Raw genomic sequence first — 23,224 nt, 5'->3', positions numbered from 1 at the left:
TGCAGCTCAAATAAAATCCAAATACACACCACAACATTTGATGGGTTAAACCAGGTCCTCATATAAAAGGTACAACTAAAACAAACGAACAATCCTTTTGGCACTGTTCATTACATGTATTTTCACGTGTAAAATTGACTGCATTGGTTACAGTACAGTAATGATTAGGCTCTGATTAAATACCTTTCGGTTTAGATTTGAACATTCAATATCATCCATGGGTGATGGGTAATTCCCGGTTTACACAGAGTACCCTTAGGCGTCAGCTCTGTTCCCTACGACACCCTCACTAGAGCACCTTCTAACATGGAAATGTCCATACATAGGTTATAATACATAATTATAGGCGACCAGCTGCTAGTGTTAGTTAGTTAATGCTATCAGACTGACCGAAATGAGACGGTCAAAGATGCATTACTCCAATCAGACCATGTAGATTTCCATTCTAATGACATTGGAGCAATGAATACATTAACTGCACCTCTACCTATATTTGTCATCTGCTCCCAGAAAAGAAACACACGGAACCTAGTTATTTATTCCAGCTTATGTTTTATGTACATTCTTCATAGTAAATTGTAGTTGACATGATAAATCTGAAAGTATCCTTCTTAAATGTATTATTGCTGTCAATTTTTAGATTAATCTATATGTACATGTTCTATAAATTTCGTGTGAAAAGTGCAACATCAAAATTAACCATTATTTTTAATTTGATCAGTATTCCTATATATATTGCGATATTTCCCACGTGGAAATTCATTGTGCAATCACATTTCTCCAAAGAAGTCATCGAGGCAGGTGTTAAAACTACTGTTTATAAAATGTTCTCGAGTAAAGAAGTGTCTCCCTATGCTTTTTGACTGGCCAATCAGCACACACTGAAATCAGAACAGCTTGAAGGCACCAGTGCTAAGCCAGAAGCTCTAGCAAGGCGGCACGGAATGCTACCAATGTATCATGTTTTAATCAACTTGTCTAAGGAAGTACCTAGGTGCTGTAGAGTGCTTATGACAATTACACATCTGACTATTAATGCTGTAACCAGGGAGCTTGTTAAAGAGACATCAATAGAGGACACTTCACAATACTTGGAGCACGTAAGGGCTGTAAGCAAGTCCATACTTTTGACATGTGCAACACTTTCAACTTCTCAGTACTTTTCGGTGTTCTTTGGAGTGAAAGGCATGGAATGTACTCCACATATCGCGATGCTCTGTCCAGCTTCATCTGCTAGGGTGTACAAGAAGTTTGGGTAAAAAAATTGAATTTGTTTTTCATACTTTCTGATGAACACAGTCTTGGCTAAAGCCTACCTCTGTTTGCAGACTCCAGTTTAGGGGTGTTTGCAACCTTGGACTGAGTGACGAGGTGTCTTACAGACCAAATGCTCAGAATCTCAATCATCTGCTTCTGGTTTAGGACAGAGCATTCACCAGCAGGAAGAAAATAAATGCTTCTCCAACAACCAATGATCTGCGATCACTGGCAGGAAACAGAAGGGAATCGCCCAGACAGCAACATGAACGGAAAAGGCATCATTCGGCCAAGAGATGGAATGCTTTCATTCAAGTTACAGCATGGGGCAGTATATCCGACCTACTGAGGGATGGTCGGTCTACTTGGGATTTGGACACCTGAACTAAAAGACCCCAGCAAGAGTAAGCAGACACATCATCGAGCTTCAACTACCGATTTGTCATCGGTCTCAACTTGGATGTGTGATTTAATACTGTAAGACACACCTCTCTTGGAGACTGCTTGTCTTGTGAATAGGATCTAGACTTCACATGGAGCCAGAGTAATTTAAAATTTGAAATCTCGGATTTGTTTATAGCAACCGAGCATTCAAAATGGTGTCAATCAAAAGCAAATTTCCTGGAAAATGAAGAAATATGTGAAACGGATTAGAGGTAATTGACACGCAAAGCAGCTCACAACGAAATTCTAATTTTGCTTGTCCTAGGCTTGACACCGGCTACAGGTCAATGTGACTGTCCAGCAGTTGCCTGGTCTTCTCAGAGCTTGGCCTGCAGGGGCTTCAGGTACTTATGGAAGGAATCGTGGACCTTTGGAGACAGAAGAGGGAGAATAAACAGGACAGTGCATTAAAGACAAGCTGTAAAATGTTGACATTTAATGATTTTTCCTCAAAACTTCCCTTTCCGGTCATCACTGAGGAACACAACATTCAGAGCAAGCCTTGATATCTCAAATGGTGCATCGCTTTTTAAATGACTACCATCCATCAGAGTATCCAGCATATCCTGTCCCCCTGATCATTCAGTACTCTTATTTAAACTTTCCCACCCCCATACAGATTTACTCTATCTTTTGACATAAATCTAGCTTTTTACACAGTTCCAAAAAAATGTACTGTCCAGTTTCATTCCCTGTAACAAAACTAAATAAGGAGATCTGAACAGAAGTTCTGTCAATCCGTGCACCATAAGTGCAGCTTCTGCTGCTATTCGTATGAGTCCTGCAACAACTCCAATTAATGCGAAAGCCCAAACCTCAACCAGTACTTGGAAAGTAAACCTTTTTTCACAAGAGATGAATCGATTGGGTAGATTCTCTCTTTTCTTCACTAGGAACATATCCAACAAACAGACATTAGGGTTATATATTCTACCACTCACTGAAATGATATATACTATGTAACATGGACAGGACAAGATCATATGAAAACCAAAACGTTGTCGCAGTGGCATTTGAAATATGCAGGACATCTCATTCAGCTGATTTTAGTGATCACTCTCCTGTGTTGTTCAGAACCTATATATTCGAAAAGCAGAACTTTAAGCCTTGCATTAAGTGGTTTGAAAAACCTTGGTCGAATCTGTTTTCTGCAGCTACGCTCCTAAACCCTTTTGTTGTTTTTCTTTCAATTTCAGTACATTATGTGACAATATTTCATTAAGTACAGCAATGAGGCTCGAGACGCCATCTGAACTACCTCAAACACCACAAAAGTAAGCCAGTATCCCAGATATTGTAATTGTTATTGCATTTATATAGTGCTTGCCACCCCTGATGAATTGTTGAAGGGCTTTTCGGCAGGTACTACGGAACCCAAACAGGATTAGTGGGGAATTAGTATAAGAAATATGAAATTAATTTGAGTGGTGGACATGCAAGTCTGTTAGTTGGATTGAAAAGGATAGTGGAGGGATAGAAGAGGGAAGGGTCTAGAAAGTGTTTTTTTGAGCTCATAGTAGGAATGCAAAGGTCTTCCAACTTTTTGATTCTGAGACCCCCTTGTCAAAAGATTTAGGCATAAGGACCCCCTCCTGACAAAAATTTCTAGAACCTGGTACTCATCATCATCCACAACCATAAACACCTCCAATTCCCACAGCAAATCATTTTTACAGTTGGGATATAATATTAAACAGTGTTTAGCCAACCAAAGGTCAGTGAGTGTGGGGGCGTGGCCAAAGGTGTAGCTAAAAACAAAGGGCCTCATTTATGAGGAATTGGCGTAGGGCAACGCTGCAAGTATTCTTGCTGCGCTGCCCTACACCAATGTATAAGGACAGGAATGCACCATATTTATGAAACACAGTGCATTCCTGTCCTTTCCCCTTGCGTTGGCACACAAATTGCTACCTAGCACCAACATATTCAGGATTGTTTTTGTGCAAGTAGAGGCACTTTCCTTCACAAAAACAATCCCAAGAGACGTTTTTTCCTCTTTCTATGTGAGCTGCAGAATTTAAACATTTCTTCTCTGTAAGCCTCCACTGGTGAGGCGTAGATTTTTGGTGCTGCCCCAGGTTTACTGGATTTTGTAAATATGGTGTAACATCAAAATCCATGGGTGTTGCTTGGGAACCCCCCCACGCAACACCTATGGAACACCTCCATCACGCAGAGAAAGGCAACACAGTGACTTGCGCTGCTTTGTCTTACTCCATATTTATGAGGCCATGCAAAGCCATGCAGGGTGACTTTGTACTGACTCATAGGTATGGTTGAGACACTTGCGCCGCTGGAGTGTAAAAAAAAAGTGGTGCTCTGGTGGTGCAACCCTCTCACCATACCAATTCCAAAATATTCTGAACGTTTTTTAGGTCTTTCACAATTAAGTACCTACATATAAAATAATGGGCAGCGTAAATTAAAAATAAATGTAAAAAGGTTTAGTGGGAAATGCACTGTAGTACATTAATGAAACCTCTATTAGTTAATGTACTGTAAAGGTCTGTGTGTAACCAGGGAGCCACAGTCTGTTTCTACAGTTAAATGACTGAGGTGATATTGGAGATTAATGCAGCACTGAGTTCAGTATTTACTGTATTCTTGGAGGTTGACTGGGTCTCTTTGAACACAATTCCTAAAAACAGGTTGAGTTCTGGATTATTTATAAATCTCACGAACACTGTAGTTTCATGGCACTTAAACAACCAATCTAAGGCAGAGATTGCTGGGGTAACCAATGAGTGAAAATAAATGTTTTTAGTAATTCTCTGAAGTGAATTAAGGAGGAATCAGACCGAAAGAACAATGGTAGAGAATTCAGGCTGCAGCAACAGATAACCCTGATCGCCAGACGTCACAGCTTTGTTTTGGGGTCTGTTAGAAAATATTTGTTGGAGCCTAGATCATGTATGACCTTGTGTCAACTAACTTTAGATAAAATGAAATCCAGGAAAGTGTGACACTTAGGTTTTGGTATAGTTACAAAGTCTGAAAAGGGTATATTAGTTGAAATTTCATAACCAGTGTCTTCGTATCTGGATGGTCAGGTGGTGGGCTAGGCTTCCGCGGAGTATTCTGCTGTGGCGCCTAATGTTTATCTTCCTTTCAGTGGTGCTCAATAAGATTCTCAGGAAAATATCCCCAAGGTTACCCACTTATAGTGGGACAGTGTTGTGTCTCTCTTATTTCTGCCTCTTACCACAAATATATTCTTCATCACAAGCAAATGGACTTAAGGAGCCCAAAGAGTACATTCTTGGATCTTGGAGATTTGCAAATTTCTCTGAGGTGTTGGTGGACATACCTCTGGAAAGGCACTTCTTTAGGCTATAGAGGAGAGTTCATGTCTAGCCTGGGTTTGGATGCTTTTCATGGTATAATCTTCCTGTCCAGCTTTGGAATTAGTGCTTATGTGTTTGCAGGAACCTTATACATCAGACTGCAGTATGGTGATGAAGCAAGTAACATTAGCTTAAAATATGTGATTAGCCTGTAAAAGCGCAAATTAACGGGTTGCATGATTTTTTTTGTAGTAAGCATCCATTTCTATCGTATTTACATTGTTAAGTTAAGCTAGGCCTCATTTATTTATTTTTAAATTTTTGAAGACCTTTATTTATAGGAAGTGGTACATACAGCCCAACACAAAGCCCGAAGGCTCACAAATGCAGTACATATCAAGAAGGCGATGCGCGAAGGATCTATTACAGAGGTACTGAGGTCTAATTTTCAAGTTTTTGTTCTGAAGGATAGACAGTATCAGGATATCGTGGAGCAACAAGCTGGTTCCGGCCCTATAGGATCAGGAGAGACAAGTATACAATGCACTAAAATTGCCAGAACCACTACTTGCCGCAATATGAAGAACGTCTAAACCCAGAAAAGAAAGAAAAAGAATAGAAGGCCCATAGAACAAAAAAGAAATAAACAAAAAAAAACCCTCCCACCCCCCACCCTGCACCCCTACAGCTGGCTACGGCCTACCCCCCCCTAGCAGTGTGCCTGTCGCCCCACAAAAAGGAGTCCCGAAATATAGAGAGTAAGAAAAGGGTCCTAATCTACAACCACAAAGTAATGTGAGGCGGGGAGGAGCCCACCACCCGTCCCCCGGCTTCACCCTCCCGTAAGTCCAATATTAGCACAAGATATAAAGTCCGGTGACATTAAGCATTACCAGCAAAACAATTTAAAAGCGCAAAGTCGGCACACCGCGCAATCCAAGATATCAGCACGCCACCCATCTGCCGCGGTCAGCAACGAAGAAACTGCCAGTCTGTGATAAGAAGCGTTCATCCCGGTCCCGTTTTCTCTTTTCAGCCACTGCCTACCATGGCAACCCAGGGGGACGTGAACGGTAGTCCAAAAGAGCCATTTTGATTCAAGCACTCAACTGTACCAGGTACAAGCAGATCCAGTAGTCCCAGGCTGGGCACAAAGTACGCCATCCCCATGTTGTAGAGCGTAGCCGGGCCAGGGAAGAAAGTCTCAGTGTCCAGCCCTTTCTGGAGTGGACCCCGGGAACGGGGAGCATGACATAGGGAGAACACTCCCGTCTCGATTGCAATTCTCGGTCTGCACGTCATCCCGGGCAAACACCATCCGCAGCGAGAAGCGTCTCGGGGCTTGGGGTCTCAAAGCCATCACTGTCGCATGAGGCAGCCATCTTGTTGCAGACAGACGTGGAGTAAGGAAAGTCGCTGTGATCCTGCGAGTCAGCCATTTTAAAGCGTCCCAGTGCACACATTATATCGTCCACCTTGCTGGCCAGGGTTCGAACAGAATACACCATATCGTGGTGAAGGGAAACAACAGCCGCCAATAAATTGCCATAGCCCTGAACACTTCCACGTTCCCTTCCAAACATGTCCCTCTGCTCCACACATCCGCGACCACACTGTGTCCCAGGCTCCTCAAGGCTGCACTCCATTATGCCCTCCACAGTCTTCAGTAGAGACACTACGAGTCGGGCCAGGCTGCGCACTATGGGGCATCAGATTCCTGTGTAGTAAGGACCGGCCGGCAGAACCGAAATATGGCCATAATCATTGTCCCTTAGAGATGCCGCCCCGTCCGATGTCGAAGGGGCGGAAAATTCGGGAACCGCCCGCCGTTAGCGGGAAAGTGCGCAATCAGTCTCTTAGCAGCCAACAGTCCGGGCTCCTGCAGTCGTACGAGTTACACAATCAAACCGACAGGCACGCTTAGCTCTGTACCTGCAGTCCAGTGGGGCGCATGGTGAAAGTTCGGCCGTTTCGCGGTAAAAAGTTCCGACCGGTTCCCCACAGTCGTTGAAGCCCGATGTTGTTCGCCCGGCAGCCGGTCTTGACATCCACTCGAGGTCCCGGTCTCAGGGCTGCTGCAGGCCTCAAACTGCACTCGGACGTTTCGCCCACTTGCAAGGTAGCGCAAGCCTCAAGAGTTCGCCGCAGGTCGTCGGAACCCATCAGCTTCCGCAATGTGCCGTCTTGGTACAGGATCACCGGCAGGATAGTTACAAAGGAGGTGATGGTCCTCGGAGCCGAGGGACTACACGTCCGACCCGGCCGCCATCTTGGCTCCTCCCCCTAGGCCTCATTTATTTCTCCATTTTCTGCATTGCCTTTATTTGAACTTTCCTTAAATAAACACTAGATTTAGCAAGATGTTGCACGATGCAGTATTAAATAAATAATTCACGTTAACTTCATTGGACATGTCCTTCTTGTAGAATGTGCTGACTTCAATAAATGTTTTCTTTCCTTCCTAAGCTACATGTCCTCATCGCATTTGGTTAGATTTTAGCGGTCACTTATTCACAATAATGAATACCAACAGTATATATGTGTATGCAGGAAAATGCGAATCTCATGATATAATTCCGCAGAAGTTACAGCTAGATTGTTTCTGCTTTAGACTAGCTCATTGTCATGCAGTGGAGTTCTGAATAGCTAATAGAACAAGCTGTAGGGTTCTCTTGGGAACTTAACGTGAAACTAACATTTATGAACATTTGCAACATAGACTGCTTGCAGATAATGTTTTGCCGCCTTCATAGGTTACAGTGGAAATGAAGTAGGATGTAGCAGACCATCAAACGATTCTTTTATCATTGGACTAAGATGACCTAACACCAAAGAAGATGGATACGCACGTTTTTGTGTTTAATATACATGTTCCTAGTTAGGAGACTTCAGAGCTCATCCACTACCCTTTCCTTCGAACAAGCGCTGAGAGCTTTACGCTGCTCAGATTGGTCCAGACTAATTGTTCTGTGACTATCCTTTCCCTGGCTGTTGCCTTTTGCACTGTGAGCTACTTTTGGTGGGGTTTTCTAAATTCCTTTAAAAATATACCTGTTGCTGTGACTAACATCTAAATAAAGAGAGGAGACTTGGACACGTTTCTAGAACTGCTCTTTATGAGAAGTTAATCTAAAATCTAAATCCTAGACTAAATGTTCCTTAATATTCTAGCCATTTTCTGAAAAGGACTCTTCATGATTTCTGGTAGGTTAGGATCTATTAGCGTAGAATAGGAACTTGGGTAAGTTACCTTTATGGAAAAAGCTGTAATATTTTCTGTTTGTTGCTAACCATTATTTTCCTTGATATTTCTGTAAACGGATTTATCTACATTTATAATTTGAATAAAGAGATTAGATACCAAAACTTAAAACAATAAATAAAGATTTTAAATTCACCTAAACTCTCATTATTGACTGAACATAAGTGTTGTTAAAAAGTTGATATTGACTTATGCTCCATTCTAAAACAGTGGCAAGGGTCTAGTTAACCTGAAGAACAAGGCGCAGAGTTAGAGACCACTTTTGTAATTCAGGAGTTGAACGGATTTAAAGAAAAGATACTCACGCACCAGTAATGGCCTTCGGATGGTTCTTAGAGGACAGAATACCAGTTAAAAAAAAAACACCTTTATTTTTGCTAACAAACCGAATGCGACCAGGTCAAGCTACATCATGTAGTCCCCTTTTGCTCATCACATTTGGATGGAGACAAAAACAGCAATAGCCCCCCTCCCTCCCTGTCTCCCACAGCCTCAGGACCATATATGTCCAGCCTGTTCATGAAGGAGTGGGCGATGCTATATGCCACCTTCAGGGGCAGGGTTCGAGTCAATAGTACAAGATAGTGTCCCATTGGGGAGGCCTTTGGGGATCCCCAACGTTCCCATATCATGCCGTAATGTTGTCTCCAACATTTCCATATTATATCAAATATTTCGGGCAGTCTCTCATTGTGTAAACAACTCTGTCTGCCTCCATGCAGTAAATCATCCCAGTTACCCAAATCTCCCTGGTGGGGTCAAGGGGTTCCCCCAGCACATCACTAGGTCTCTTTAGGCCAAGGCAAATACCAGCAAACAAAAAAGTAATGGCTCCTCGGTAGGTCAACAGACCCTTAGGAACCCAACAGAACGAGCTGTGGGGGTTGCTGGGAAAAGTACTCCCAGTATCTCAGGCAGGTTTGAGACTATCCTGTTCCAGTAGCTCTCTGTCTGAGGGCAAGTCCACACTTTATGAATATAAGTGCAGTTCGCTGCCCGCACCTCAGACGAGGGGGGGGAGGGGGCTCTGCCCATTGTATGGAGCCCACCTCTGTTATAGTATACCCTGTGAAGTGTTCATAATACCAGTTTGGATGGAACTACTGAACAATGTATTGACAGCACAGCATGGGATATGCCTTTTAAGAGATGTACTAGTTCATTAATTGGGACTGGAACTGAAGAAGAAACGACCGGTTAAGAGAAAAATATTGTGGCTGAATGATGGGAGTACGTCACAGATGGGTCCTCACTATCCTTCCGACCTCATGACTAGGCTCTCATTTAGCCCCATGAGCACTTGTGGCATGAGTCTTTATTTTAGGCCAAAAAAGTATCTCCAGCCCAGACCTGAATTAAGCTCCAAAGGCACCACAGGTTTGAAACTGAAATTAGGTTGGAAGGTTACTACAGGTCAACAGCTTTTCCTAGCTCCTGGAATATGGGTCCTAGAAAAACATTACTTCTGAAAATGTCGAAGCCGAGAAAAAGAGGCTGAGAATTGCTTTATAACCTTTTGACAATGTTGTCCTTTTATCAATGCAGGTAGGGAGACTGCAGAGGAAGCAACATGATGGTACTTAAGATTGGCTGGGGAATACCAAGGCAGGAAGACAGTATCTATGAAAGGTTGGTGCAAAGAAGGGACAGCTGCAAAGCTTGCACACTGAAAACCAGTGTTAAAAGGGGGTGGAGCTTGCCTGGCTTCAAGTTGGCAGCTAACTAAAGTAGCTTTGTGAACTCAGCCTACTATCCGGCACAATCCTGGTGCCCAACTGCCGCTTTTTGCCCTAACCTAACCTATTTTATCCCCTGGGCATCAAATATTACATGTTGGTGTCCGCGCTGAGGAAGTTGGTGGGAGTGCTGCGAGCCAAGCGGCCACCCAATCTAGTGAGACACAGGACCCCTGGGTGGAGAAGACCTGACCACCGGGGGGAGGCCTAGGCCGCAGCCACTGTGTTTGCAAGCACACGTTTGATCAAGTCGTGCCTTTCCCGCTGCAGCATACAGCCTCACCCTGCATCCTCCACAGACACACTCCATTCCATTGTGGTCCCTTGTGTCTCTGATTCCGCTGCAACTACCTGACCCCCCCATTGGGAGTAAATCTCAAGAGAGATGGAGTACAGTAGCTGATATGCAACCTTTGGGACACGTACAGTAGGTGGCCTACAACTACTGGGACACTATGATGGCTGACTGCTCCATCTCTGCTGCGGTGCTCTCTGGAGGGTAGCATGGTGCAGAAACAATATATATGCTCATTATGTGACCCAGCGTAAGTCACAGTGTACGTCCTGACTTGCTGCTTCGCATCCTTTATTATAATCATGGCGGAGTGAGCACTGGAGGGGAGTGGTGTGCTCTTATCTGTGGTGTTTTTCGTCGGGGTATACTACAGCACCCTTGGAAGGAGTCAATATGGGCAAAACAGACAGATCACATCCTAAGCTTAAGTTTGAGCCGCGTAAGACACCTAGGCACAAGAGGCTGCCGTTAATACAGCGAACTCCGAGTCAACGGATCCTGAAACAGATCCTCGGGGTGATGCAGCGCAGCTTATCGAAGATTGATGGAAAAATTGATGCCCTCTCTTTCAGGGTGGATAGAACTACAGAGAGATTAGACAAACATACGGAGAGGATGGACACTGTGAAAAGAAGACTGCCTGATGCTGTAGACATATTAACTGCGGAGGTGGCAACGCATACTAAAATGGATAAACTGCTCTATACACTCCAATTTAAAGCCGAAGATTTAGAAGCTCGTTCTAGGCGAATCAATATCTTAGGCATGGAGGAATCGACAAATATCAATAATATGGAACAGTATGTAGAATAACTCCTTATAGCGCTGCTAAGCAGAGACACCTTTTCGGATAGGTTTGTTGTAGAGCGCGCTCCTCGATCACTGGCCCCCAGACTCGTCCCGGGGGCCAATCCCCACCCAATTATTGCACAGCTTCTCAATTAACGAGACCGTGATGCAGCCCTAAGAAGGGAAGGAGAGTTGAACAATTTGAGATATGAGGGCATGGAGTTATCCTTATACCCGGATTTCACACAGTAAGTACAAGAAGCTCGCCAAGTTCATCCCAGTGAAGAGGAAGCTACACGAATTGCAACTGGAATACAGCATGCTATACCCTGCAAAGCTACGGATCCTATCTGAGGAGAAACCACATTTACTTATGGACCCATGGACGCAAAACAAGTCCTCCAGTTCCTTAAGCGCACTGAAGGCACAGGCTCTCATAAGGGTTCCCCCAGGGCCTCACCTGGCAGAGATGAGGACTCTTTTGGCCCAGAGGAGCAATAATCTAGCCAATATTGTGACTATGAGGCTAAAAATCTGTTGGGTTTAGTGGTTTGTGGCGGGATCGGTAGGGGCACTGGGCAATGCCACTTGAAGTACAATATTATACTCCAACACCCCTATATGCTGGAAGACCTATATTTGTCTGGATCATTTGGCAGGGTTGCCTGGATGATTTGCTTGAGACTTTAGAACTTGGTAAGACCATTCCCATATTTTATTTGGATGTGCACCTACTGGGTGGTGTTTTGGGCAACCTGAGGGGTTTTACTTTGTCTCTCCTTGGTGAACAATGGAACATAATTAACAGACTACTTAATTCATTTCATTGATGGGCAATTGGACATTTCAGTGAGATCTTCTATGGATCTTTCTCAAAAAGTGATGGGTGCGTTGTTTTCTGAATACGTGGAACGAGAGAGACCGGGACACTTACAAAGGCGCTTGCCCGGTAACATCCACCCCATATGTGAACCACACTATGTAATGTTTCGTTTTCTTCCTTAAGGGACTGGTTGGGTGGGGCAGGGGTGGGATTTAATTCTGCTAAGCTCAGTTTGGGAAGGCATAGAGTGGGAAGGTTTGCTCATGGGATTACTGTTTGTGTGTTCCTATTGGAAAAGATTTTCGTGCTTTGGCTGGCTGGTCATGATTGGTATCCTTACATTAACAGTGACTTAGTACACTCCGAGATGGATCAGCTTACCTGCCCAACAGTGCAGTTCCTTACAAGGAAATTTAGGTGTCTTAACGACAAAAGAAAGATTCAGAAAGTAATGACATATCTTAAGGGGCGCAGTCACCGCAGGGGTAGTGACCTGTGACTCTGGGTAGCCCCCATGTGGTGTGTATTGTGGGGGTTGTGGTAGGTTCACTTTTAACAATATGTGTTCTTTCTGTTTGTCCTGTCCTTCCTTTTCTTTACAGGTATGAACTGAGAGGAAACACCTCTCACACATAGAGCACCTTAACATGTGCCACACAAAATCCCGCTCCACAGTAGCCTGGCGTCGCAGCACACCTGAGGCGCACTCGGTGCCTCGGGTGGGGCCCGATGATGAATCATGCCACCAACTAGGCTGGTGGGTGAGGGCCTTCCTAACAAACCAAATGGTTTCCCATACTAAACACATAGTATGCAAACACTACCCTAATAGCTAGTTCTTGTTGTTTACTCATTTAACCCCAGGGGAAACAAACTAGCTGTTCTAGTTCCTCTCTCTCTTTTTTATTGCAAGATTTCTGACTGCTGACATTATAACCAAGTCAGGCTTTGGGTCAAGCTCAAGGATGCTGGATCCTGTCATTGAGGCATATATTTTCTCAAAATGCAAAATGTTGCAGCCTAAGTAGTTGCGGTTTTAAAAATGGTTTCCTTTCCTATCTCCAAGAGACTGAGGTAATAGTCTGGGTGCTGGAAAAGGCTGTAGAATCTCCATAATTACAGAAATTGCTGTACGAAGAGCTTCCAGAGGACTATTCAGCTTTGCAGGACATGTGTCTGGGACATCCAGAAAAGTGGCGATACTGTCAATGGGAGAACTAGTTGATGATCCAGTGAAGGATGTGGGAGTACAAGTAGTGTCTGTATCCCATCCATCCGATTTTGCAAGCAAATGAATGTTACCTTTCACATCTTTGCTTCGTCTGTTTCAATAGTTATGTGGAGGAATATCTTTTGGCAGCAGCGGTGAACATGGTGCTTCCTGGGGTCAACAGCTTTTAAGTGACTTTGTAACAGAAGGAGCCCATTTCTTGATCAGTGACATTGAAGTTGATCTTGAAACCATCATCTTTATAGTCACCAATGGCAGGAGATTTAAAAGCCTCAAAGGAGTTTGTACTGGATCCTACACAGGAATTCTTGTCGATAAAGGCTGAAGTGAAGTTGACGCCCTATCGAAGTAGGGGACAACCTGAACAGTTTTCTTGGTGAAGAAACCTCTACTACTGAAGAAGCAGATAATAATGGAATTTTCTAGGTCAACCGGGGTGATTCTGTATAATCCGGCAAGTGCGAGATCTTCAGTTGGAATAAAAGGTGCAAAAAACGCTATATGTAAAGGGCTCTGTGCTATTTTTTGATCGCACAAACTGGGTAAAAATATCATAAGACCTATCATTACTCCGAGAAAAAGTGGCTAGTCTATTAAATAGGTTAAGCCAAAACCGGAGCAGGATAAAGTGCTGGAAGTGCTGTGCATCATATAACAAAAATGATTGAATGTTCCTGAGTTTATTGACCAGCATATATGAGGTAAGAGAGGAGGACTCAGTTGACGTGACCCACATCTTATCCTCAAGCTATAATAGCCCTTACTCCCTATGACAAATAAAAGTAGCTTGAGGGCCAGTAAGCGGCGAGTAAATATGTTTTCTGTAACCTGCAAGGACAGAGCCGCCTGTATACCCCAGGCCCCTGACCTGTAGGTTGCCATACTAATACATATTTCCTCATAAATTACCAGCATATGTGCAAGGGGTCTTTCACCCAATTTTGTAGCAAAGGAAAAAATGGTATTAATACACTTAGCTAGTTGATTGTTTCTAACTTCTAGCTGGGGCACCCACATGCCTCTGTGATTAACCCCTTGCATGCTTATGACGAGCTCAGCTCGTCATGAGGCACAGTGGAGCTGTGCTCATGACAAGCTGAGCCCGTCATAACTGCCGCGGACGGCCACGCAGGGCTAATTTCCCGGGCGTTCTAAAGGAGTGGGCGGAGTCGTAACGAGCCCAGCTCCACTGTGCAGCATGACGAGCTGGGCGCGTGACTAGCACCGGGGCGCGGCAAGCGGCCCCTCCACCCCCGCACCGCAGGGAATTAGCCGCGCGTAGAAGGGGTCAAAAGTCATCTCTAAATAGCTAAAGTTGTCCAAGTATTTTACAGGGCTACCGTGAAGGTTGGTTTCAAGTCACTTTTATATCCACAGGACATTAGGAAGGACATGACCGTATTAATCCTCATATCTAGCTCCTACATAAAGCAGCAGACGGCATCTAGGTGTCGCTGCTGTGCAACAGGAGTGCAGCCCATGAGGACAGCACCATTTGAATATAATTAGGCTTGAATTGGATGCTGTCTGATCTGGGGCATGTCCCTGCACCTTAACGATAGCTCCTGCTTCAAATGGTTAATATAAAGGGAGCACAGGAAAGGTGCAAGGACACAACCTTGCCTGATGCCCCACCTTACCCCAAACGTCTTGGAACACTCTCCCCCAGCCCAAACCGAACTGCAGCTTTTTGCGTCACTATAAATTTGCTGGATGGTGTTAATACTGTGTCTGTCAATGCCCAGGTCTTCCATTATGTTCCACAGTTTAGAATGGAATACACAATCTAAGGCAGTGGACAGATCCAGAAAACCCAGGTACAAGGAGCCATGCTTAGCAACTTTGTATTTCCGCTTTAGGAGGGAAAGCTAGCCCATTGGCTACTACCCTTCACTCCTCTTAACACCCAATAATTGAATATTTAGGTGGCCCCAGACACCAGGAACTTATATTTGTCGGACTGAAGAAAGAAGAGAACAAAGAAGAGCCAAAGAAGCTAGAACTGCAGACTTCTGGTGGACTTTGCGCCAAACAGAGCCTGCCTACCTGCTCTGGTCCCGATAATGGTGACAACCCAACTCGTCCTGCAGCTTTGCATCCCCCAAAAGCCTGAGGCGGCTTCCAGCACTTCGCCAAGCCGTCAGCATCCCTCTTGAAATGGATGAGACATTTGCCTACAGGCACGGACCGTGACGTCCGGTTCACCATTCTGCCTTTATAATGACACAGCATACGCCCAGGAAGAGGTCACCATACTCCAAGAGGTCAGATCCGTCTCCCATCAAGTGAGAAGACGTCGGGGCCAAATGGAGTTGCCCTGCACCAATCACCGAGGTACAGGACCCTTTGTAGCAACCTAGGCGTGTTTTTGTCCAGTCCGGACTCCAACGCCGAGACCAAGACCGAGCAGCTGACTTGGACACTCCAGGTCAGGTACAGTTGAACTGCTGGTGGTACTTTGGACCTTAACCTCCCCCCCACCATCTCCCCTCCCAGTACCTTAAGTCATAAAGGGGACCCCTGAAAACTGTTTACAAGTACCAGTATGCAGTATTTGCCTTCTTTTCAATAGGAAAGCATTACCTACCTGCCAATATTGCTATTACAAAAAGTACGTACCCATTTACGAAGCTCTTGGTATTAAATATAAAAATACTTGTTATTTATAAATTGATCTAGAGTTTCTTCTTGAGTGTGTCTCATTTATTGACTCTGTATGTGTTCAACAAATGCATTAACACTACCCTCTGATAAGCCTAAACTGCTCGTCCACACTACCAAAAGAGAGAGCATTTGGGATTATTAATGTAAGCCCTGTAAGCCAATAAAGGTTGTCTGGACTTTCTACATAGTATACCTCGTTTTGGCATCCACATTAAAAGTCAGCTACCTACACCATATTTCTGTGGTTAGCAGCAAGGTGATCTAACAGGCCATTTAGCTAAGCTGTTGATCTTTTGTTTTTCATTACTAACACTTCCATGTTTTTTCCCATTTGCAAGCCCCACCCCTTCCCCTTCTCCCTACTATGTATACATGTATGTATGTATGCAGTATTTCTATAGCGTTAACCAACTCAAAAGGCAGAAAGCACCATACAGGGCCAGAGGCAAGCAAACACAACGAATAACAGGAAAGAGATCTGGGTTGTGGATAGTTAACCCACTGTGATGTAGAGCAGTGGTTCCCAAACCTTTGACTCCTGAGGACCCTCATTAAGTCACCACTGGTAGCCGGGGACCCCCAAGCAATTTGTATGACTTACATTTCAAATATTAAAACAGTAATTCTAAAAAAATGCACGTGTGCACACAAAACAAATACTCGAAGTACTAAGGATTTTGGGGCCAGATGTACGACCATTTCATTTAGCGCCTCTCAATTGGCGACACATTGCGAGTGGCAAATTGGGAGTCGCTAAATGAAATGTACAACAATGTGTTTAACACTGTTTGGGATTCCCAATGGGGTCGCAAATTGCGAGGTTCATTAATATTAATGGCCTCTCGCAATTTGCCCATTGGGAATGCCAGCCCTCCCAGGTATGGTGGCCTGCTGGGCTCTGCAGGCCACCATGTCTGGGACTTCTTTTAAATAAAGCAGTTTTAAAAAAATGCAGCCCGTTTACCATGCATTTAAAAAAAAAAAGAAAATGAAACATTTGTTTCATTATCTAAGGGCAGGCAGAGGTCCCTGGGACCACTGCCTGCCCTTAAAAAATAATTTTGCATACATTTGCAAAGGGGAAGGGGTCCCCTGGAAACCCCTTCACATTTGCGAATGCATTACCATCTACTTGAAGTAGGTGGTAATTGCGAGTGTTTTGCGACCGTAAAACATTTGTACATGGTTTTTGAGACTCACTATTTGGAAGGGAATGCCCCTTCCAAATAGCAAGTTGCAAAACCTTTTTAGCAAATCGCGAACAAAATGCGACTCACGAAATAGGCAATGTACATGGCCCAATAGGTTTTTGCATGTGCAAACGGATTCACAAACCCGTTCGCGCATATAAAAACGGATCGTACATCTGGTCCTTAGTATTTTATATTGAAGAAATAGCCCCTCTGTCACATGTATTTCATTTGTTTTATAGCATCCCTCATACCATTGTAGGATGTCAGAGTACTTTACATCACACACATAGAGAGACATTGAATCATACATGGAAATCAGTGTGTATATAAAATGTTTAAAGAGTGCTTGGTCAGGAAAAGCACAAACTCAGGATTCAGAACATAACACAGTGGCTAGCACTGACTTCAACATTAAAAATGTATTTTCACCTAAATAAATCTTTTTAGCAGAATCAGAATAATGAATAACTGGAAAAAACATAAGTTACTAACTGGTAGCATGCAGTTTGCAAGCAGCTCTTTGATGACAGTTTATAGGTCCCTCTGCTATATTCCGATTGTCACTTATGAAGTGCACAGTAAAGAAAGAATCTCTGTGACAAAAGCAGTAACCATGAACCTATGCACATAAAATACTGCTTTTTAAAATGCATGTTACACGTTCTTTGCAGTAGGCACAGTAACCCTCTGTGCTACATTAGTTAGGTCAAAGCTGCCACTGAACACAACTCTCTTCATTAATCACTGTCATTATCTTGACACTTTTATTGTTGCTGGGAAGCTGCTATTTATACAAGAAACTTTTCTGGGCTTTTGAAACTGTTGCCTACGGACCCCCTGGGCATGTGTCACGGACCCCTGGGGGCCCACGGACCTGGAAACACTGATGTAGAGTTCTTTAAAGAGGAGAGTCTTCAACTCTTTCCTAAATCAGCATTGGGGCGGTCCTGATCGATAAGGGAATGTTGTTCCAGAGCCTGGGTGCATAGATGGAAATGGTCTGCTGACTTGTTTCTTTCTTTTTTTAACACTTCTTGGTCTGTATGTCTGAAGCAGAGGAGACTTTCAAGTAGAGTTGTGTGTCATCTGCATATTGGTGCATTTTAATGCTGTTAACTGTGAATAGGGCACCAAGCGGCTCTCTGTAAAAGTTGAAGATGACAAGATACAGTAAGGAACCCTGGGGGGCTTGAATGTGATTGTGATCTAAATGGTGCTCTTCACCTGGAATTGTTCCATCCTGACTTGAAAAAACAACCTAAAGGTGGCTAAGTATTCGGGAGGAACAGTATCAACTTCCAGACACTGGTGAAACCAGACAAAGGAGGAAATCCAAGGTAGCATAGGAAAATATGGAACAGGACACTGAACAAATGAGGATCATTTGTCAGCGATTCCGACACAAATGTGAGAACAATATTGCCAAGACCTGATATTATGAAGCACACTAATTGGGAAATTGTACATGGGTTAACATTTATAATCCGAATTCACATATAATGTTGGGAAAAAGTTGGAGTTACTCTAAATGTATAAATCTGTGGAGGAATCTGTACTGGAGAAGGAAAATTAAAAATGCCCATGCAGTTTGAACCAGGATTCAGAGAAGCATTGGGATCTTTGCAGGCAGGGCAACCCACATTTTTTGCTCTTACCACACATTGCCACCTTTTGATACCTCCTTACCTCTGTTTTATTAAGTGGAGATTTCTTGGCCCATTCAAACATGTGCTCATAAACATTGCCATCGTAGCGGCCCAGCACTGAACCAAGCTGAGCATCACTGTAGTCAAACGCATCCACCAGGGCCACAGCATTGGAACGGATTAAAGTAAGGAGCTCCTTGATTCGAAGCTGCACTTGGGCTAGCTGAGGAGCAGTGAACAGCCCTGCCTGGAAGAGGAATACACAAGAGGTGAGTAAGCTGGCTATACATGTATATACATATGCACACACACACACACACACGTATAATCACTTAAAAAAACAAAGGTTAAAGGGATGTTGTAGTGAGGTGAAAAAGTTTGTTACAAATAAACATTTTAAGCTAACAAAACCACTGAAATTCACCAATAGCAGTTCTCAAGTAACTAAAACTCATGCCATAAAGTAATTAGAACTCACACCCTCACCATGCCCAGTATTGTTATCAATGATTTCATTTAAGAAAGTCAATATGTATGTTATCAATTCAGTCATTGAACATGTCATGAGTGCTGTAATATGTTGTAAGGGTACAAGCAGTGCATGGCGAGAGCGTGAGTTATAGTTACTTTAGGGCACAAGATCTATTTACTTGAGATAACTATCACTGCTGAATTTCAGTGGTTTTGTTAGTTTAAAAAAATATTTTTTACTGACATTTTACCATATTGTTAACATTACTTTAAACTTGGATTTTTTGAGTGAATGTCTAAAGATCTCAATTCTCTCCTCTGAATATAGTCCTTTACGTTCTTCTGAATAAAGCTTGTAGCTGTCTTGCAGGGAGTTTTAAACACAAAACATAGAGTTTTAAAGATTACATGACTTATAGGCAGGAAGTGCAGCTTTTGAAAAATTGGTGTTGCATGTGCAAAACGTGTGCAATTAGTCGCAAGCTTAACTGGCATATTTTGGACAGTCTTGAGCTTTTTCCATCACGAACTTGGAAAGCTCTAGGCAAACAGCATGCACATATTCTAACCGGGAACATATTATTACAATCACTGCTTATAATCTACTTTCAAAAGTGAGAAAGGAGGAGATTTTATTCAATATATAGGAAGAAACTGCAGCACAGACCTGAGAAGATGGCAAATGGCTGATTATCAATTTTGACGTAGAGGTTTTTTGCATTTGACAGTGGAAGCAAATTACTGCCCTTTTCAGATGGACAATAAAGTACTAGCCACAGATCAGCCATTCATTGACCACAAAGACTTCAGTTTTCTCTGCATCTACTGTAAACATGTTACTGCCTATCCACTGATCGATCAAGCACAAGGTTTCTTGGAAGGTTGTCAGGCCCGGACTGGCCGTTGAGGGCACCGGGCAATCCCCCCGGTGGGCCGCATGGTTGGGGGCCGGTTTTGGGCCCCTGGGGCCGTTTTTGTTACAGGGCCGTTATGCTGCAAAAACGGCCCTGTAACAAAAACGGCCGAAAACCGGCCCTGTCACAGAGCGCGGTCGCACCTCTCCCCCCTCCCCTCTCCTCCCGGAGGGGGGGAGGGGGGCCGGCCGAGCACTTTGCCAGGGCCGGTTCTGGTTCCCAGTCCGGCCCTGAAGGTTGTATATGATTTCATACAAGAGCAATTTCATGGAATACCATTACTGAGAAACCACGGCATCTAAACTGTTTAATGGAAATTTTCAGAATGAATGGCACTTACGTTTTTGTGGAAACCAATTCATAGTACGTCTTTTTGGTCGAAATTGCTTTTGAATGCTTATTTTTAAGAGTAAATACAATGTTTGCAGGTCTTGGTTTCGGAATCAGTTTTGTCAGAGATATTTCAGTGCTCTACTTCAGGGGAACTTATTACATATTTATATCTTTTACATTGTCACACAATTACTTTTGATGCTTTTAATTCGCTGACCCATCACTACCCGTAAACACAATCCATCGCTGACCCCTCACAGCCTCTAAATACCATCATTACCTGTCCGCTAAAAACAGCCCACCACACCTAAACTGTATTCATTCTTGAAGCCTAGAAGCCCTTTCTACTCTAACAATCCACCATCGCTGAACCATAAAATCACTCACTACCCCTAACTCCACCCATCCCTGAACCCTAAAAACCCCTTTCTATGCCTAAACCCCATACATCCGACACCCCTTAAAGCACTTCAGCACACCTAAATCCACCCATCCATGAACCCTAAAAAACCCTTTCCACCCTCAAATACCAGCCATCCACGACCCATGTGAACTCATCACCTTAAACTACTCATCCCTGAACCGTAAAAAAACCCTTCCTACATCTAATCTTCATCCATCCCCGAATCCTTAAAACACCTCACCACCCTAAAACCACCTCCTCCTGAACCGTAAACATTCTTCACCGCTCCAGCCACTACCATAATTGAACTCTCACAAGCCCTAAACCTTACCAATTCATGAACCCTAAAACCCCTCAACACCCTTACACTCCACACATCACTGCAAGCTAAAACACCTCATACACCTAAACATCACTCATCCGTGAACACTAAAATGTCCTCACCACCCCTACACTTTACCCATCTCTGAACCCTAAAAAAATCCTTTCAATGCCTAAACTCCAATTATTCCTGACCTCTAAAAGTCCCTCATCCTCCTAAACACTACCCAACCCTGAACTCAAAAACCCCATAGTAGTCCTAAACTCCACCCAAGTTAAATATAATTTTGGATATTTCCTGAAAATGATCTTTCCTCTAAAATGTTTCCTTTAAATTTCAACCTTTTGTATTACCTTAAAATTGTTTTTTCATGATTTGGATTCCCCCAATATTTCGCAGTTTTCGTTTTCCATTAATTCACACACATCATTGTTGGAATGCATCCTGTGTGAGTGGGTATTCTTTCAAACCTAGAATAATCTGGTGTCATCTGAACACATAAGAGCCTCTGACTTTTCTCTTTGTTAGTATCCTAGCAAGTGGACAGACTGAGATTGAACCAATGAGGGAAATGGCAGATACCCAAGGAACGTCCAAACAAATCTCTGCCTTTCCAGGTTAAAATCAGCTAGTTTTATAGTTTTGTGAGAATCCTATCAAGAAATATTTAATCTATTTCAATGGCAGTCCTCTTATGCCAAGTGTTTCAACATGCTTTAATTAGATGGAATGATTGAACAGGTAAAAGACAGCAAAGCGGTTGAACAGAATCAGGGTATTAATATAGCCCCTGTCCTGTTTCCATCGGAGTCCATCCGTTAGCGAGACAAGCACTTTTCCTGTACTATATTAAAGGTGGAATCCAACATGAGTATCTGAGACAGACAATCTTAACAATCTTATCACTGTGTATCGTATGTTTAATAATGAATGCTACTCTACCCTGTGTGGGTTTGGCATTGGCATCCCTTTTCTTCGGATAAACTTCTCTTGGGACACCCTGGATTTTTTTCTCAGCCACCTTTAGTGAGTCAATATCGTATCCCCTATCCAGAAAAATGATTTTTTGCATCAGTAATTCTGGCCTCAAATCTACCCTCTTTACTACGATTCGGCATTATACGGACCATCTCAATGTATGGGATGTTCTTAATCACGGATTTAGCATGGGCATTGTACGCATGTAGAATTCTATTGCATGCGTTTCTTTCCAAAATATTGTGCGTTGTATGGCCCCATCCTTGACGCAAACCACACAAATCAATGTTTTCTCTATTGTGACACAGTCAGTTGAACACTAAGAATTACTATGAAATTATCAATGCTATTCATGCAACTGCTCAACCGAGCCTGTTCGGAGGCAGATGATGTCATTGATGTACCTCCCCCAACAGAAGATATGTCCCGGACATGCTCTTGCTCATATCGGCCCATAAAAAGGCCGGCATAAGAGAAACAATGAAGTGTGGCGAGTCCATATCGATTTAAGTTTACTAGATAACATTTTCTCATCACAGCAGATGGCAACTAATTCATATTGAGAAAAACCAAATAATAGCAATAGGTCAGAAAACAACAAAAGCTATCTGTAAACTGTGTGTGTGTGTGTTTGGATACAATCTATGAATCCGAAGTATACAGGTGAAAAAATTGTGTTCCCATCAGATACCCGACCTGTACCACCCTACATCATTTGGGATCCTTCACCCGAAGGAAGTGGAAGCATATCCACTGTGGATTAGGTAGATTGTAGCCTAATCGTGTGGAAGGATGTAGGGATGTTGTTGATAGAAATGTGGTATCAGGGGGTAAAGAAAAATGCAGTGCAAATAAGGAAAGTGCTATGTGCAACTAATGAGTGACTAGATTAATATTGGGTTGCAGGAGTGGAAAATGAATTTTAATAGGATCCTACCCACACCCAAGGTTAAAAAACAGTGCAAAGTAGTATAACAAATCACTACTTAGATGAAATCGAGGTCGACATGTTTCTGCAGGATAATTGGGTCACAAGATCCCTGTCTGCTTCTTCAGGACCTTAACATAAGTTGCTACTGCTGATAAGTGAAAGTATAATGATTAAAAACATATCACCTGGGGACATCGGTCGAGATGTTCAGGATAATCATGGAATCATCGTGGACAGACATACACACA

The 23,224-nt window shown here is 43.3% G+C and overlaps 1 protein-coding gene across 3 annotated transcripts in view; it reads right to left on the bottom strand.

The window, feature by feature from the left end:
• Positions 1–535: 535 nt before the first annotated feature.
• The window catches only part of ACOX1 (acyl-CoA oxidase 1), a 207,941-nt gene continuing 185,252 nt past the window's right edge, over positions 536–23,224 (bottom strand). For all 3 annotated transcript variants that reach the window (XM_086930716.1, XM_086930717.1, XM_086930715.1), the window contains exons 13-14: positions 18,665–18,871; positions 536–2,069 (exon numbers count right to left, since the gene is read on the bottom strand). In XM_086930716.1, the coding sequence (XP_086786842.1) occupies positions 2,019–2,069; positions 18,665–18,871 (258 nt within the window). In that variant the 3' untranslated portion in view covers positions 536–2,018. The remainder of the gene's footprint in view (positions 2,070–18,664; positions 18,872–23,224) is intronic.

This window comes from Lissotriton vulgaris, chromosome 7 (genome assembly GCF_964263255.1).
Source record: "Lissotriton vulgaris chromosome 7, aLisVul1.2, whole genome shotgun sequence".
Taxonomy (NCBI): domain Eukaryota; kingdom Metazoa; phylum Chordata; class Amphibia; order Caudata; family Salamandridae; genus Lissotriton; species Lissotriton vulgaris.
Note: the sequence above shows the minus strand (reverse complement) of the source record. Positions and strands in the feature narration are given on the sequence as shown.